The sequence below is a fragment of the Chrysochloris asiatica genome, unplaced genomic scaffold, assembly GCF_000296735.1.
Source record: "Chrysochloris asiatica unplaced genomic scaffold, ChrAsi1.0 scaffold00209, whole genome shotgun sequence".
NCBI lineage: Eukaryota > Metazoa > Chordata > Mammalia > Afrosoricida > Chrysochloridae > Chrysochloris > Chrysochloris asiatica.
In genome coordinates this window covers 3198987-3218324 of record NW_006408727.1, presented here as the reverse complement: position 1 = coordinate 3218324, position 19338 = coordinate 3198987, and the positions used below count along the sequence as shown (strand labels likewise).

General features: G+C 38.7%; 1 protein-coding gene and 1 pseudogene across 1 annotated transcript; both read right to left on the bottom strand.

Annotated features, from left to right (window-relative positions):
* Positions 1-3923: 3923 nt before the first annotated feature.
* Positions 3924-15354, bottom strand: COMMD8 (COMM domain containing 8). Its single transcript, XM_006872677.1, has 5 exons — positions 15253-15354; positions 13971-14126; positions 10650-10802; positions 6326-6481; positions 3924-3944 (listed from the first exon to the last, which is right to left on the bottom strand). Exons 1-5 carry the CDS (start codon positions 15316-15318, stop codon positions 3924-3926), a joined length of 552 nt encoding a protein of 183 aa, XP_006872739.1. The 5' UTR covers positions 15319-15354.
* Positions 15355-17040: 1686 nt separating this feature from the next.
* LOC102811304 lies at positions 17041-17399 on the bottom strand (annotated as a pseudogene).
* Positions 17400-19338: the final 1939 nt, after the last annotated feature.

The following is a 19338-nucleotide window of genomic DNA, read 5'->3' as shown; positions in this document are numbered from 1 at the left end:
TCTGACCATTAAGCCCAGGGTAGTTCAAATGGGTACTATCTGCAAATTTGGATGTTCTTGTGTGTCTCCCCTCACTTCGTTATCAGCTGTGCACTTTACTCTCAACTCTAGCCCTCCATGGCTAGGCCCTTATCCATGGGCTCAGGAGTCCCCAGGTCTCACCACACTTTAGAGCAACCAGCCCTTCCTCTTCTCTCTCATCTCAAGGTCAATGGGAGTCTATGGAACATGGTCATACTCAGCCCTATCTTCATAGCTGCCTTTCCCCCACTTCCTCTCACCAGTAGACCAATGTGGTCACTAGCAAGCTTACATGCCAGTTCACGTGTTCTCTTTGAGTTTCAGTCTTGCAGTGAGGTTTGTTCTGAAGGGACTTGCTTGCCTTAATGGCTCCCCAGTGAACAACTTGCTTGTTCTTGTAGTAACCAATCAGACTGCCACTTTTGGTTTTTATTTTTCCTGCTGGTCTTTCTTTCAAGAAGTATCTTCTGTTCCTCTAGCCATCCAAGGCTAGTCTGCATGTCCTTTCAAGTAGGAATGTCCCACCTCAGAAGTTCTGGATGGGAGTCAGAATTTCACCCCAGGTCTTACACAGTACAAAGGCTCTGCAAAAAGACTATTTCACTGGGCAAGTTGTAAACCCCTTTTAGGTATTCTAATCAGTTAGAGGCTGAAGACGGGCTTACAAGCTTTCTGTAATCATGTTTCCTGATATTCCTTTCTATTTTGAAACAGTTGTTGTTAAGTGCTGTCGAGTCAATTCCGACCCACAGTGATCCTGTACAGGGTTTCCGAGGTTGTAAATCTTTACGGGAGCAGAAAGCCTCATCTTTCTTCTGCGGGACAGCTGGTAGTTTCGAGCTGCTTACCTTAAGATTTTCAGCCTGATTCGTAACCACTACGCTACCAGAGCTCATTATTTTACAACAGTATGCAAGGGAAAATCAGTATTAGTAAGTCAGTCATTATTATTATTTTATTACATTATTTCCCTCTTTTACCCATTCAGACTGTTGCACAAACTAAAGTCCTCTAGTATATCTCTAAGAAGCTCTGGTAGCGTAGTGGTTACGAATCGGGCTGCAAATCTCACAGTCAGAAGTTCAAAACTACCAGCTGTTCCGCGAGAGAAAGATGAGGCTTTCTGCTCCTGTAAAGATTTACAGCCTCGGAAACCCTGTACAGGGTCGTTATGGGTCGGAACCGACTCCACAGCACACAACAACAACATAGATCTCTATTAATTATGGGCCTTTGTTCCTAACCATAACACGATTATAACACACCAACTTAATTAATGAGTCAGAGTCAACTCATTGGCATATAACAAGATCATGTAACACCTAATCCTTATTCACATTTCCTCAATTGTCTCACAAATGCCTTTCTCACATTGTTTGTTCAAATCAGGGTCAAGATGAGATCGCCATGTTGCATATGGTTATTTAAGTGTCTTTGAGTCTGGCGCAATCTCCTTCCCACTTCTTTTATGCCACTGAATTGAAGAAACTGTGCGTCTCCTGTAGAAGGTCCTACCTGCACTCACCTAGTGTTAGTAAGCCTGTCTACTTTTCTCTATGAAGCTACCATTACAATGAATCCACCAATTATGAGATTATGCTCTTCCCCATTTTAGTACATGGGGATATGGCGGCTCAGGGGTTTACCAGGTAAGTGACAGTCAGACGACTAAGTTTAAGGCTGACACAGGCATAGAAATGATAACCTTTCATAACACAGAGTTACACTTAGAACTCAATTAACCGAAAATAATTTTTTTTTTTTTAAATTTCAACATACACAAGGGGCCTTCAAAAGCTGGTGAAAATTTCCCATTTTTTTAAAAAAAGTTTTTCTTGTGAATTGAGTGCAAGTTTACAGGGCAGATTATCAGCTTTACATTCAATAAATCATATTTTGTGTTACTGCAATGATTATAATCCCCTCCATGTACCATCAGTTAATAGTATTTACCTCTATTCCTTTTATCTGATGATGTACTCATAAAAAACAAAATATATATATTCATTTAAATGTCCAAAGGGCACCCTTTGCAAGCTAACCTCCTGCCCGGAGGCCCACTACATCTTTTCTCAGTCCATGGAACTACAGTCCTTAGCTGCTCCCTATATGGCATCACCTCAGCCACCGTCTCTGCTTTTCTGGTTAGGATCCCACACTACTCTTTTTGGTCCTAAGGTCCTGTTCGTGAAAGATTAACTACTCTCTTTTAGTTACACATCTTCTATATTTACAGTTGTGACAATCATAATTAATTAATCCTGATAATTACTCTCTATTGCAGTAGGTGGGTTTGAACTGCCGACCTTGCAGTTCGCAGTCCAGGGCTGATCCTACAGTTCCACACCAGGAGTTTGTTCACTACAGAGGGGGCTCCAAAAAGTTTGTGGAAAAATGGATCAAGAATGAAATTTTTCCATTAGCTTTTGAAACCCCTGAGTATGAGAAGTTTGCATCAGAAAATGAATCAATTACTTTATTGTGCACACTGTTTAGTTCATAAGACACCGTTTTCATAAACGAAGCAGATGAACATTCTAGCACAAGCTCCTTGTGTCATCACTCACCAATAATAGACAATTCATTGACTGTGGAACGTACTTTGAGTAGCTCTGTTTCCATTAGACTCAGATACTAACTTCTTTAAGTCTATCCTCATTTGTATGATGAAAAAAGTAATAATTGCTCTGGTAACCTCTAAGAATATCCAAATACTCTAATGAACTATACAAGTCTGTGGGTAGTGCAAGTGGCTGAGTACAAGACTACCAACCAAAAGCTTCTTACCTCAAATCCACTCAGGAGCTCCGTGGGAGAGACACCAGGGACTCGGCTTCAATGCAACTGCAGTAACTGAAAACACTATCTAGCATAGTTCTACTCTGGAAACATCAATTCAACAGTAATGGGCTTAATAAGCTATAAAGCTTACATGTAACAAGTGCCAAATAATTTAAACACTACTGATTATTGAGTTGTATGAATGAAGATCCTTTGAAAGAAAAAAGCAATATGCAAAAACAAAGTATGACACTTTTTATTTGTTCAGAATAATTTCTGTAAAGTTAACTGAAGTTAAAATGGTTTGCCTGCCAATGAAGTTAATACCCCAGTGTTAAATTCATTGTTAGCATTTGTAGCAAAAAATGAACCTCTATGTTGTTTTTATCTGATATTTGATAGTAATATATACACTATACAGTAACATCTAATTCTTTTTATCAGAACATAACTCTCCTGATCATACAGAAATGGAGAAGTAACTGTTATTTGCATTTTTTTTCTAGTGTTCTAGTGAAAGATTTTAGTTCCTAGAATTCATACACATGGAATTATTACATAAACTTGGAGACTTTTTTCTATTCATGTCTAAAGATTTTCTATCTAAAAGAATTTTTATTCTTTCCTTTGAAATATGACAAAAATATGTAATCTCCTGAGTTATATATGCAGCTTAGACATTTTAAAAAAAAGTTATTCTTTAAAATACCAAATAATTACATAATACATGTTCTTGCTATTTACATACTTCGTTAAGCAATATTCAAGTATATTTGTGTGCTTTGTATGTTTACATTACATTAGAATCTATTTTTAGCTTTCAATACTAAACTATACATCCATAAAGATTTTTCAAATATTAAATAAATGAGGCAAAACAGTCATTATGAAAATATTCACTGCCACAACAGCTTTCTCATCTTTACTGCATTTCTTATGCACGCTCTGTCAACCATGTCATTTCCTGGTCTCTAAGGAAGCTGGTAAGTATCTTTGCAATCTCATCACTGCTGCTGCCCCAGCTTGGCTTAATACATCGCAGGTTTTCTGCAAACACAGAATTCACTCCATCGTCAATTGTAGCAGTGAAATTTAATAGCGTTGGTATTCTTCATTTCCAGTTATTTCAACTGCAGGACCACCTTAAAACAAAAATGGGGGGGGGGGGGGCATCAGGGGATATAAAATTGGTGCTGATACATGCTAAAAAAAAATACTTGGATATATCTGGATGTAGGGTTGTTGCTGTTAAGTGCCATCGAGTTGGTTCCCACTCACAGCGACCCTGTATAAGTTTCTGAGGAGCAGCTGGTGAGCCTGAATCACTGATATAGCAGTCCAGTGCATTAACCCACAGCACCACACCAGGGCTCCGGATGAAGGGTATGGCATACAAACTCCAAAACAAGTACAAAACCCAATAACTGATGACACACGCCTGCTAGGTTCTGTGATCCGGAATCATTTAAAGTTTATACCAGGCACTACCACATACTTCTTCAGACATACGTCATCCAAAGACGAGCCGAGTTTGAACTACCACTTTGATTACTTACTGTGGACCTGTTTCAGTAAGGTACCAAAATGTTTGGGCAACTACAGAGGACAGAGGGAAGCTGTAGAATTACGGGATTTACAAGAGACAAGACCACAAAGACTGCCTAATGGCAAGAGAGGTTTGCAAGAATTGACTGGGAAAATTCAGGGCATCAATGACAGACATATATGAGAGTAACCCAAAAAGTGCTACTATGAAACCACAGAATTCTTTACTCAACCAAAGTATCTAAATGTTGAAGTAACTGTTTTTCAACATCTCTCCTATCGAGGTCTAGATGCTTATGATGGCAGTGTTTCCATCTCTCCGAGTCTCCTCCAAGGAAGTGTGGAAGCTGCACAGATCAGCACTGGACTGTGAACTGTTGGCAGCTGAGCCCACCAGCCGCTCCACAGGAGACAGATGAGACTTACTGCTGCTGTGATGATTTTAAGCCTCGGAAAACTATACAAGGTTGTTATGAGTCAAAACAGACTCGACAGTAGTCAGCAACAGCAAACTTCCTCCAAAGAATCCTGTGCATTTCAGTTTATACCATGTTTAAACAGCAAGGGACTCAAATCATGTTTCTTTGAAATATTCCTTTAAGTTTGGGGAACAAAATGAAGTCTGAAGGGCAAGATTCGGGCTATAAGGTGGCTGGGGTAAGGTTTCCCAAGGAGATACTCAAAGGACAGCTCTTGTTACCCTACAATAAAGAGCAGGTGCATAGTCATGGTGGAAAAAAATTCCTCAGGACAACTTTCCTGCCCATTTTCTCAACAATATAGTTTTCAATTTTCTTAAAATTTCTTCATGAGAAGCCCCTTATAATTGGCCAGTGTCCATTGTGAAAATCTTTTCTTTGGAAGTCCCAAAAAATAGTTGGCGTATCTTTCAGACGCTTGTCTGCCTTGAATTGTGAGGTTGGCGTAGGACCAGGCAGCCTTTTATTCAGTTGTACATAATAAGGTCATGATGAGATGGTAAGGTCTCGACGGCAGCTAACAGCCGCACATCCCCTTAAAAACAGCTCTTGTGATTGGACCTTTATTTTCAAAGTCATCCTAACCAGACTAAGCCAAGTGTATTACTGAGTGAACCTGTCTGCAGATGTACACTGATCGCAGAGACATGTTTAAACATGTTGTAGCTGGGACAAGCCTGTGCATATCACTACTGGAACCCTCATAGCGGTACTTTTTGACTTACCTTCACATAAAGAGAATTATTCTCATTTTTCCTCACAGCAGCAGTTTTTAATATTTAAAACATTATTTCCCATATTTATTAACCAATGAAAGTGGACGGTCAGTGGTTCAAATCCCCCACTGGCTCCATGGGGGAAAAAAGTGGGAGTCTTTCAGTTGTTACATCTTTCACAATTGGCCTCAGAAACCCTAGAGATAGGGGTCGTATGAGTCAGAATCGACTCGATGACAGTGGGCTTTGGATTTGGGTTTTGTCAACATAACGTTTTTAAGGTCTTTCGTTAATTCTATCTTGTCTCAACCTGACTTTGTCATAATAACTCTAAGGCATGTGTTGTTCTATAGCTACAGAATCATAGAAGCAATTTTCGATTATTCGTCCAGTTAAAATAGACATATTTTTCTTCAGGATTATGATGATTATAAACTTGAGAATAAACTAATTTCACCAGCCCCAAGGTAAAAATTTTATTTTTATCATTAATAAGCACTGAAGCAAAACTAATCCAACTGTTAAAAAAGCTCTATTATTCTTTCAAAATGAGCTTTTTTGTATGTCACGCTCCAAACTAAGTAACTGAAAATGACAACATATACTCCACTTAATATCTCAAAGTAGAGCTGTAGAACCTATCTGTAAAGTACTTTCCTATGAACGGCATTAAACAGCAGGCAACAAAGAAATATTTTAAGTCAACTTTGAGTTTTCCTCATATTGCTCTAAGGTATCAAAACTGTAAAAACTTAAACCACACAACAAAATTAAAACAAATACCTTATTAGCTGCTTCCAAGGAATTTATTAGATTCTGCAGCTCTTCTTTACTCATTTCAACAGAGTATGGTTTGACTTCACCATTTTCTTTTACATCTAAATGAAGGTTTAAAAGTGGCATTTGTAATGTTGCAATCTTGTCACTAGAAAGCGCAAGCTGTTTAAAATTAAGGAAATGGTAATTAAAAAACAGTTATGGAGGACTGTATTAAATATGCATCAGCGTTTAGCAATAGTACAAAAAAAACACAAAGTATTAATGTTTGTTGTCAAGTACAAAGCAAGGTGGAAAAAATAAACCTATGCTAAAACAACAGGAGTGTCGTGGCTCCATAGGATAAGCATGGACTGCAAACCACAAAGTACGAGGCACTAGTCTACCAGCTGCCCCACAGGAGAAAAACGAGGCTTTCTGCTCTTGCAATTTCAAGCCTCAGAAACCCGATGTAGGGTTACTATGAGTTGAAACTGACTCTACAGCACACAGCAACAACAACAACAACAACATACTAAAACATCACATATTTAATTGAAAGAAAAAAAAAAAAAGTCAGTGGATAAAAGAAAGACAATAGGTTAGAAAAAGAGGACAAGTTAGCATTTATGGCAGAAACAGTTATTCAGAGGTGTGTGGCTGGGAAATACTTAGGACAAATGCAGCAAGAAAGGTGAAGATGCAAACAGCATGAAAGTCCATATACGAAGATAAATGAGCTTAAAACACTGCTAACTGCTCAGAAATTAAGATGCTTAATGCATGATCAGCTAGCTACTAAGCTGTTTACAAATATGTTATCAAGATACCATCTTTCATTACAGTCACTAAACAAAAATACTCAAGTCATTTGCCTAACTTCTTTCTTTTTGTTCCCAAAGAACATCTTACAGGAAGTGGAAGAACTAAGTATTCCTGGTACTAATACTTTTTGAGACAAGCTCTGTAGCTTCACTGGCAGATGCCAAAAGGAAACTCAATTTTCCTGGAATCCAAGTAGGAAAATCCCCAAAGAAATGAATCCTTATGCAGAGCATCATCACTTGCAAAAATGACTTGTGTTTTGATAAGGGACTCCTTCCCTAACAGTCAGCCTCGAAAGATCCTACTTGTGATACCTAGACTGTAGAATCCAATCCTTATGTATCTCCTCCATGCTCTCTTCAAATAAAGGATTCAGAATACTTGAGATCTGAAAGAACCTGTTTCAGGTTGTCCACTTATGATTAATTTTCTTTCTTACTATTTTCAACAAGTGGTTTCTCAGCATACGCTTGAATACCACCAATGATTAACATGATACAGTAAAAGGATAAATCATTTTCAGATATTCATATGTTAAAAGTTCTTCCCTACATTGAATTAAAATCTATCTTAATGCAAATGATGTATTATAGCCCTTCCTCTAGCCTCAGTAGTTATGCAGAATATTTACTCTCCCATCTATACAACTTTTAAGGAGCTCTGGTAGTGTAGTGTTTACAAGTCTGGCTGCTAACCTCGTCAGCAGTTCGAAACTACCAGCTGTTTCATGGGAGAAAGATGAGGCTTTCGGCTCCCATAAAAATTAACAGCCTCGGAAACCCTATGCAGGGTTGCTATGAGTTGGAATCGACTCCCTGGTACAAAACCACCACCATCATAGGTGGTTCAAACCCACCAGCCACTCTTCGGAAACCTTATACAGGGTCAATATGACTTGGAACTGACGTAACAGCATTAAACAACAACCTTTTGCTTAAAAGAATGAATTTCTACCAAGCAATCCAAAACAGGTAGTACCCAACTGTGATAGTTAAGATTTTGTGTCAACCTGACTGTGCGAGGATTCTCAGTGGTTCGGCAGCAAGATGTGTTTATCTCTATTGTTGTTGTTGGTAAGTGCTGTTGAGTTGGTTCTGACTCATAGCTACCTTGCACAGGGTTTCTGAGAAGTAGCTAGTGAGCTTGAACCATCGACCCTGAGGTTCAAGGTGTCTTTGCAGTCCAGCGCATTAACCTGCATCGCCACACCAGGACACTACTTATTCTCCTGGTGGTATCTAATATGGTGTAATCAACTCTAAGATGAAGTCAGTTATGAGCAGCCAGTCAACTGAAAGGAAGTTTACTCAAGGGTTCAGTCTGCTTCCAATATAGTAGATACTCCAGCAAAACTTGCTTGCTTTCTGCTGGGTCTAGATTTTGTAACTGGTCTGTCCTCCAACCTCCAGTTCTTTGGATTTGAGCCAGTGGCTTGCACTATTGCCTGCCTGCTGTCTGACCTGCTGATCTTGGTTCTCCTGTACTTAAGACTCTCCCACCTCTACGACTGTGTGAGCCATTTCCATGACAAAAATTTCTCTTTACATATACATGTATGTTTCACTGGTTTTGCTTCTCTAGAAAACCCAGACTAAGACACAAACTACAATGTATTTTGAGTCACAAGGAACTGTGCTTATGACCATCAATATATCTGACAAATCTTCCTAGGAGGAAGTTATAGAAAAAACAATATGAAAAATGCAGCGAATATGAAAAAAATTGCTGGGTTACGTGAACACACTCCAACTATTTGGTCAGGATAGCGTGATGGGAGAGATGAGTGGGAAAACGATTCAGAAGGCAAGAATGTTGAATTTAGAACTTGGTATCACTGATATGGAAAGCTCATACATAGATCATGGAGAACTGACAGATTAGACCTTACTGGGGTTTAAAGAGGAAAGAAATGCTGGAAAAGAAGTAATTAGGAAGAGGAAGGAGAGAGACTGTCAAAAAATCTTAGAGTGGAAAATTAGCCAAAATTTCTTCTAAACTAAATCAAGGACTTTAGCTGCTTGAAAACATGAACTCACAATTTGATTGCTTTGCTAACACTGACAGGCAGATTCAGGAAGCACTAATAATTTTATCACAAAATATACAAATTAAACTGGTTTACAAGACAATGATCACTAATTTTTTTACTAGAAACACCATTCTCATTTCCAGGGACAATCCAGATGATTCAGACACTCCCAAAAGTGGAGTTCTTACTGTAACTGACAAAAAGCCAATGTTGCCTAACTCTCCCACTGTCAGGAGTATATTTTTATGATTTGTGTATTTTTTTACATCTATGTACACATATGTATATATTAAAATATACCTGTAGGTTTCTACATAATGTTTCAAATCCCCCCCAAAAAGCACTCAACTTATGTCAGAACCAACCTTACAATGGAATTCTCGGAACATAACCTTATCGAACATCAGGGACCAGCTGTAATCAACATAGTGCTGATTCAACTTGTACTTTGGTAAAACCAAAACAACTTAAAATTTCTAACAGACACTATTAGCATAGCTCTTAATTTTAGAGTTGGCTTTATTTAAATGAAAAAGCCTCTATTTAGGTTATGTTTGCTCAATTTATTTGGCTTCATTTAGTTCATTACTGTAATTGGCTGTAAAATAATATTACTTTGATTATATAATATTACATATTAAATATACCTCACTTTTATATCCCCTTCAGATACGCATATTACATATTAAATATACCTCACTTTTATATCCCCTTCAGATACGCATAATATTCATAAAAATGTTGAAGAATTCTGGGCCAATGCCAGAAACACAGAGAACTCCTTCTAAGTATTACAACTTCACCTGTTTTGGGGAGGTTATTTATCGAGCTATGAGTCCATTTAATTGTGTTATTTTCTCACACTGTTCTCCGTCTTACGAACAAGACAATATGAGGCATTTTATCCAGGGTCACGCTAAAGTCAAGAAATACAGTACATTTGTTTTCTTATCTGCATGTCTTTGTTGTTTACCTAAAATGAATGTTGAGCTGAAACTGATCTGAAATTGATCATGACTCTACTCAAAATGTCTACCAAATTTCTCCTTAATAATATTAAATACTTTCTTCCTACATAAAGAATCATATTTACCAATATCAAGAAGATCTTAAGGTCTAGAAAATTTTAAAACACCATGGTGAATATATATGAGGCGGCTTCGAAAATGTTTATAGAAAAATGGGATGAAAAGATAATGGAACTTTTCTACAGACTTTTTGATACCTTCTCATACTGCTCTACTCCTTATGACATTTAATGATTTATAGAGCTAGTTAACCAAAAGTATTATCGATGTGAAGCTATTATTCATGGTTTGGATATGTGTAGTGTTACTTATGCCCAAGCTAATGCATAAGACGTAATTTCAATGATCTTTAGTTTCTTGGGTAGAATGTAGTCACAAAATATAAGACACATCATTCTATGAAAAATAATTAATATTCCTCTCTATCTAAAAAATAAAAGTAAACATAGTCATAAGTCAATACTCTCACCTTTAACTGCCAATCAAAATCCTGAAGTTGTGCAGAGGAAATGGCAACAATTTCTCCTGACAGAGCCTGTTTGATTTCATCTGCTCGACTTTTTAAGCATTTCATGATAGCTTCTTGATGACATGAATTCAACTGATTCAACTGCTGATATATCTATGAAAATAAAAATAATTGTTCAAAAATAAGCACATGGAACTTTCTGCTTAAGTTGTAAACACATACTCTCACTCTTTTGTCACATATCCCTTAAATATGACAGTAAACGAATAAAAAGAAGTTATTTCTGTTAACTATGAAATAAAAAAACACAAATGCACAGCAAGCAAACAGGCGACTTTAAGCAACTTCTGGAGAGCACTGAATAAAGGAAAGAGTTGGAAGCAGAGGCAAGAAGGAAACCACAGCCTGGATACTGGTTGGAAACTTGAAGCTGGTGAAACTATCAGGATGTGTAAGATAATGCAGCTTTGCAGGCAAGAGGCAGTGCAAGAAATAGAAAGGATGGCTCAACAGAAATATATCACAATCTTATATTTCTGTATTCCTAACAACAGTTTCAAAGCATACCAAGCAAACTTAGCAGAACTAAAATGAGACATTCATGTATCTTTCAGTAACTGACAGAAGGCAACAACAACAAAAAAATCAATAAAGATACAGAAGTAATAGAAAATACTATGATTCTACTTAACGTAAACCACATGTAGAACACTGATGTTATTCTTTGTTGCTGTAAAATCAATTCTGACTCCTACAAATCCCATGTACAGAGTACACCTGGGCTCCAGAGAGTTCTCAGGGCTGTGGACTTTTGAAAACAAATCACTAGAACTCAGGCACCTGTCGATGGGCTTCAAGTACAAAACTTTTGGCTAGCACTTAACAACTTGTATCACGGGGATTACGATAGAACAATATACCCAACAATTGTAGAATACATATAATTTTCAAACATATGAGCAGGCTCCAAAAGGTTTGTGGAAAAACTCCACTATTTTTTTTTATGTTTTTATTGTGAACTGAGGGATAGTTTACATGGGAGAACATCGGCTTTACACTCATTTCATTGCAATGATTACAATCTCCTCCATGCATCTTCAAGAGCATTTGCTTCTATTCCCTGTTTTTTTTTTTGTTTGTTTGTTTGTTTTTTACTTACACAACACTTAACAATATATACTCATTTAAACAACCAAAGGGCATATCCTACAAGCCTGCCTCCTGGCCACAGCCTTTCTCTTTCCATGAGCCTAGAGTCCTCATCTCTGCCTCCATCCCTGGTGTTGCTGCAACTATGGATTGGGTCCCACATTCCGCTTATGCTCTTCTCCCTTGATAGAACTCCATTATTTTTTAATTGTTTGCCTACCAATTTTTTTTTATTTTTTGAAGCCCCTTTGAATATGGACCAGTCACCAAAATGCACAATCAAATTATAAACTGCATGATTTTAATTTTCAATTATTTAAATCTTACAGTTTATATTTTGTGAGCAACTGTGTAATTAAATCATAACTGAATAAAACAAAAACATTCCAAGTATTTAAAAAATAATTAAAAAATAAATAAAAAGAGTCTAGCAGAGTGAGACCATAATATCCCATGACACTACAACTTAATGTGCTGGACTGCAAAGTCGGTTTGAACCACAAGGTCGATGGTTAAAGATCACCAGTCACTCCTTGGAAACCCAATATAGGGACGCTATGAGTTCAAAATGACTCCATGGCACTTAACAACCACCCAAGAAAAGATATCCCGTGTGTGCTCAGGAACAGATTTAAGACTGTCTGTAGCAATAGTATTCATTATAGCGAAGACCAGCCAATACTGAAAGTGCCAGAGGCTGCCAATGGCTGCCAAAAGAACAAACAGATCCGTGTTGGAAGAAGTGTAGCCAGAATGCTCCTTGGAGGCCAAAATGGCCCAACTTCGTCTTTCATACTTTGGACATATTGTCAGGAGGGACCAGTCGCTGGAGAAAGATATCATGTTTGGTAGGGTAGAGGGTCAGAAAAAAAAGAGGAAGACCCCCAACAAGATGGACTGGCCAGATAGCAGCATTGATGGACTCAAGTGTGGCAACAATAGTGAGGTTGGTCCAGGATTGGGCAGTGTTTCATTCTGTTGTGCATAGGGTCGCTATGAGTCGGTACCGACTCGATGGCACCTAACAACAACAACAACAGCCAATATAACCTAACTGTCCATTAATAGGGGAACACATAAATCTTTTTTAAACTAATACAAGGGATTAAAATTTGTTAACTGGAGCTACATCTAGCTATGGGAAATATCCAAAACATAGTATTTCATGGAAAAAAAACAATTTGCAAATGTTATCCTTTACAAGTTATACATCTAAATACCCCAAGTTTTTATATACATTATTTCATGCAAACATCCAAACCATGCCGAATACAAAAGTCTTTAAAGAGACAGAGTGTCTCATCTTTCTCCTGCAGGGTAGATGGTAGGTTTGGACTACTTTGTGGTTAACAATCTAGTGCTTAACCTACTACATCACCCTGTCTCCTTAAACCAACTTCAGGCAAGTGGTGATCTCTGGGGATGGAGGGTAGTATGTGGGAGTAGGAAAATATTTAGTTATATCTATAATGCTTTAAGGAGCTCTGGTAGCGTAGTGGTTACGAATCGGGCTGCTAACCTCAAGCACGGCAGTTCGAAACTACCAGCGGTTCCGCGGGAGAAAGATGAGGCTTTCTGCTCCCGTAAAGATTTACAGCCTCGGAAACCCTGTGCAGGGTCACTATGAGTCGGAACCGACTCCACGGTACTTAAGAACAACAACAACATAATGCTTTAAGGAATCCCGGTAGTATAGTGAGTTATGCACTGGGGTATTAACCACAAGGTCAGTAGTGTGAATCTACTATCGGCTCTGCAGAAGCTGAGGCTTTCTGTTCCTATAAAGATTTACAGCCTTGGGAACCCTATACAAAGTTGCTTGAGTTAGACTGAACTTAATTGCAAACAACAATAACAGTAGTAATGCTTTACTTTTAAAAGCAAATAGCCGGAATTCAAAGTGTAAAACAACGGCTTAATTATAGTAGTAAGAATGTAGGTGTCTGTTATATTAATTTCTGTATGCTTTAAAGGTTACACAATTTAAAAAATTAAAACAACCAAAAAACCCTTAACTTCCACAGTTTCATTTACTCAAAACTATTGACGTTTTTTACTTACATATGTACTACTGATGATGAGTCTTGTATAGCATCCTAAAGACCAATTTAATTTTTTTTAAAATGCTAGCATGTGTTCATTATAAAGGATAGAAATTTGGAGTGAAGTTACCTCTTCATCAGATACATTTTTACCCACTGTAGTTTTGAAAAATGTGGTAGTATCTTCTAGAACGTGTATCCATTCTGTTGAATCCCAAATGCTGTGATAATCCTGGTGTAGAGGATAATTCTGCCCACAAATGCCATCAATTATTTTGTGGAGAAGCTACAAAGAAAAAGGAAACACGTATTAATTCTAAGTATGAATACACAACCTATTTATTTGCATTGTAGCCAATATGTTGTCAGGAAAAGTTCACGCCATATGCAGCAGTTAAGTTCAATATTCAATTATTCTGAAAATTACTCATATTAACTAAAAATTACTGTTGTGTTGTGAAGTGCCGTCGAGTTGGTTCCGACCCATAGCGACCCAGTAGAGGGTTTCCGAGGAGTAGCTGGTGAGCTTGAACTGCCGACCTTGCAGTTCAAACGGCTTTGCAGTCTGGTGCATTAACCCACAGCGCCACACCACAAAAATCCTAGATTTTTAAAAAATTGTTTTATGGCTATATTATTGTTTATGGAGTACATATTTAGTTCTATATATTATGGTTTTGAGAAGGATGACTAAAGATAACATTATGCGGTAGTGGCAATCAGAAGTCCTGTTTGTGGAGTGGGTGAATGGGATATGATACAGAAAAAAAAAAAAAGAGAAGTAAGGTAAACAACAAAAAACCATTCTGGATTCTTGTTTTCACCTTCTATTAGGACGGGCTAAAGACAAAACCCCAAGGTATTTGCCATTTGGTGCTATACCTGGACGGCCAGAATGAAGCTGCTTTTGTCAAACTTCACCAGGTTCCTTAAGTTCAGTGTCAACATACATGTCACCTTTTAAGGGAAAGGCCATCCTGCACCATTCTAGTTAAAGTAAGTTTCTCGGTTATTTCATTTCCTTCCTAACATATTTTTTTTTTTCTTCCTGTCGCGCTCATGGGTACAGAGCAAGCACGGGGACAGATGTACTCAATGAATGAAATGTATATGAGGAGACTGCAAACTACAGACTCCAAATCACAAGCTTTAAGAGTCGCGCGTGGGCGCACATGGCCCGCTTCCAAGGGGGTGCAGATGCGGGCCGGAAACGTTTGATCTCAAAAGTCGGGCCACGGTGGCAAAACCCCAAGCTTCTTCAGCTTCACAGGGGAGGTAGGGGGCCGGCCACCCAAAATCACGCCCCTTCCGCCTCCCTTCCCTGGGGATCCCGAGCGAGCCCGGCGACAGGGACACCGGGCCTGGACCTCACGGCGGCCAACAGGGAACCCCGGCGACCGTCCGGTGCTCACCTGCAGGCCCAGCTCCGCCGGCAGCTTCTGCAGCCGCCACAAGGGCGTACCCTCTTCCGGCTCCATACTTGGTGTGAGACAAGACCTAGGTCACGTGACAAGACCCGTTCTCTTCAGATTAGCGCCGGCTCGCCCACGTGACTTCTTTCTCGGGTAAGGCGGGGCATCAGGAAGGGGAAGAAGCCGCAGAAACCGTTGTGCGCCTGCTCAGGGACTAAACCAATGCTCTCCTTGTAACCAAGGAAAATCCTTTTCCACTTTATCTGTTGCTTGGACACTTTAAGATTATTACTTTGAATGCTAATTTGCAAACCTCTCAGTGCAGTTTGCAAATTTTTGGTTAATTCTAGTGAAAGAACACGGTGCTCTTTAGGAAACCGTCTAATAAGGTTTCGCATACATTTGGGTGCACGTTAGTTTAATATATAAGTGGGCTTCAAAAGGTTCGTGGAGAAATTCCATTCTCTTTATTTCCATTTTTCCACGTGCTTTTTGAAGTCCTCTGTATGTCTTCTACAAAAGTTCCCTGTTTTCGAAGGTTATCTAAGGGTTTACCATGTGCAAGTCTCTTTATAAGGGATGACTGTCATCCTCATTTTATAGGTAACAAATGATTCCAGAAATTACTAGAATTGTCAGATTTAGCAAATAAAAATATAATCCTAGACCCTTCAGTTAAATATGATACATAATGATGAGGTAGAAGTGCCCCATAACTATTGCAATGGGGTATTCTACCAAAAAGTATTGGCTGTTTATTTAAAATACAAATTTAACTGGGTGTACTGCCCTGTCCTGGTGTCGCACTGTAGGATAAAGCGCAGGACTATGAGGTCGGTTTGAACCACAAGATCAGTGGTTCAAACCAGTCGCCTCGAAAAACCTACACAGGTTTTCTATGAGTCAGAACCTACTATACGGCACTTAACAACAACTGTATTTAAGGCACTCCTGGTGTGGCACTGTAGGATCACCACTGGACATCAAACGACAAGGTTGACAGTTCAAACCCACCAACCACTCCTCTGAAACCTTATACAGGGTCATTATGAATCAGAACCAAGTCGACAGTACTTTTATTTTTTTCAAAACCATGTTTAATCTGCTTAAAGGAAAAAAAAAAAAAGAAAAGACTTTTGATGTCAGACAGGGGAAGGATTAAATTTGGATACACGACAGATCATGCATGGCCTAAAAGACAAAGATTTCTGGGAATATTTCATTTGATAGCTCGTCTGTACAGATGTCTTACTATGAAAAATTTGAGTGGATCATCAATTTATGAACAGATGTTGGAAGTTTATAACACTGCTTACCTGTCACCAAAACCCAGCTTGAAGTCATAGAAGTTTCACAAACTACATTTTACCAAACCCTGTTATTGATCCATAGATCCTGGGTTATCGATCAGACCCAAACTCCACAGGGTTTGTTTTTTTTATAAGCAGATCACCAGGCCTTTCTCCCAAGGTGCTTCTGGGATTCTTTTGCTTTTTGCCACCGAGGGATATGATTCTAGTAGAGACATTCTCTCTATGAAAAAAAACCAAAGTCAACTTGGAACTCAGAGATCTTAAGTTTAACGAGCCTGTTTAAAATTGCAGCTATGCCATTAACTAGCTCTATTGTTTTGGACAAACAGTGAAATCTAAACAGCAGTAATTTTACCCAAACTATATTTCATTCATTACTAGGCATAGCATTTAAACAATTACTAAAACAGTTGGTATTCTGAATAAAAGCCAACAAAATCTACCAATGGATAATCAATTTATTAAAATAGTTGACTTAAGCATCTGCAGTGGTGACTTCAACCTCTACTCCAGGCTCAATACTGATGGAAGTGATTTGCTTAACAATCTCAGAAGGACTGCGCAAGTCAATGAGTGGCTTGTGGATTCTCATCTGGAAGCGGTCCCAGGTCTTAGAACCTTCACCACAAGGAGTCTTCCTTGTTGTGATTCTCAGGTCTTGGTAGGCATCCTAACTGGGCCCTTCACTTTCAGGTTCTTGTCCTTTGCACCTCTAATCAAGTCAGCACACACTTTCTCCAGCGACTCCATGTTGCGGCTGGATAGAGTAATTCTAATCTGATGAATGGCCACCTCTGGTTCCACGGGGGTCTTTCCGGTATCCTTAAAAGCCATGGTGGCGGTGCGGCTTCCTGACCTACTCGTTCCTCAGCAAGAGTGAGCAGCGGTGAGTCAGGAGCAGGAGCGGGGCCGAGCGAGGAAACCTGCAGCTGCGACCAAGTCTTTCGCAAAGAGCTCGACAGTACTTTTTAACAACAACAACTATATTTAGGAGCCTGGTAGCGTAGTGGTTACGAATCGGGCTGCAAACCTTAAGGTCAGTGGTTCGAAACTACCAGCCACTCCGCGGCTCCCGTAAGGATTTACACCCTCGGAAACCCTGTACAGGGTCACTATGGGTCGGAACCGACTCGAAGGCACTTAACAACAACAACAACAACAGTGGTACTATAGAATAAGCACAGGACTGCTAAGTAGGCAGTTCACAAAGTCAGCAGTTCAAACCCAAAAGTCGCTCTGTGGTTAAAAGATGAAGCTGTCTGCTCCTGAAAGTATTTAAAGTCTTGGAAACCATATAAAAAGTCACTATTGTTACCAAACATGCCACAGGAATTCTTGACTTCTAGCAAGGAGTCGCAGATGCAGGCGAGGTGTCGCGGATGCACGATCTGAGCAAGACAACCGGAATGCAAGAAAGCAGGTTTAATAGAAAGAGATAGTACACAATAGGCGACTGGGTCCCTCTCTGAAAGCCAGCGAGATAGACATCTGATCATGACTGTCTAGGGTATGTATTCTTTACAGTGCCTATCTCTGATGTTCTTATTGCTCATAGACTTATCTTCTTTTTGCCTCCTAATTATTTAGTTATCTTCTTCTACTGTGGGCAGGGCGGGGTTAACATTGGGGCGGGGGTGAGGAAGTGTCGGGTCTGTTCCTCTATCCTAACATTACTGTTCTATCATATCTCACAGACAGAGACAAAAACAGATTAAAAGTCAAAGGATGGAAAAAAGTATACCAAGCTAATTGTAATAAAAACAAACAAGGAAGTGTCGGGTCTGTTCCTCTATCCTAACATTACTGTTCTATCATATCTCACAGACAGAGACAAAAACAGATTAAAACTCAAAGGATGGAAAAAAAGATACCAAGCTAATTGAAATAAAAAATGAATAGGAGTGGCAGTACTAATCTCTAATAAAATAAACTTTAAGGCAAAAAACCACCATAATCGATAAAGATGGACATTATCTCATTATTAAAGGGACAACTGAACAAGATGACATAACCATAATAATTATCTATGCTCCCAATGAGCTCCAAAATATATAAAGTAAACTTTAATAGATTTGAAGAAAGAAATAGATGAATCTACAATAATAGTGGGTGATTTTAATTATACACTGCTTTCAAAAATGGGTAGAACAACCAGAAAAACTTGACAAAGACACAGAAGAACTAAACAACACAATCAGCTAACTGGACCTCATAGATGAATACATAGCATTCAACCCAACAGCAGCACAATACACATTCTTTTCCAGTGCACATGGAACATCTCCTGAATAGACCATGTTTTAGGCCACAAAACAAATCTCCAAAAATTTACAAATACCAAAATACTATAAAACATCTTCTCAGACCACAATGCTATCAAATTAGAAATCAACAATAGGAAAACCAAGGAAATAAAGTCAAATACATGGAAACTGAATAACACCCTCCTGAAAAGTGACTGGGTAGTATAAGAAATTAAACGTGAACTTACAGAGTTCCTAGAAACACATGAGAACGAAAACACAACATACTGAAATCTTTAGGACACGGCAAAAGCAGTCCTGAATTGACAATTTATTGCAATAAATGCACACATCCAAAAAGAAGAAAGAACCAAAATTAACACATTAACACAGCATCTACAACAATTAGAAACAGACCAACAGAGGGAAACTACAGCCACCAAAAGAAAAGAAATAATAAAGATTAGATCAGAAATAAATGAGATCGAAACAGAAAAACCATAGAAAGAATCAACAGGACAAGAAGCTGA

What these genes read in the sequence shown, in the direction of transcription:
- COMMD8 (XM_006872677.1), bottom strand. Translation starts at nt 15,318, where the DNA reads ATGGAGCCGGAAGAGGGTACGCCCTTGTGGCGGCTGCAGAAGCTGCCG. An exon ending in AAAATGTATCTGATGAAGAG is followed by an intron (nt 10,803 to 13,970) that starts GTAACTTCACTC and finishes TTATTTTCATAG; the next exon opens with ATATATCAGCAGTTGAATCA. An exon ending in ATTTTGATTGGCAGTTAAAG is followed by an intron (nt 6,482 to 10,649) that starts GTGAGAGTATTG and finishes AATTTTAAACAG; the next exon opens with CTTGCGCTTTCTAGTGACAA.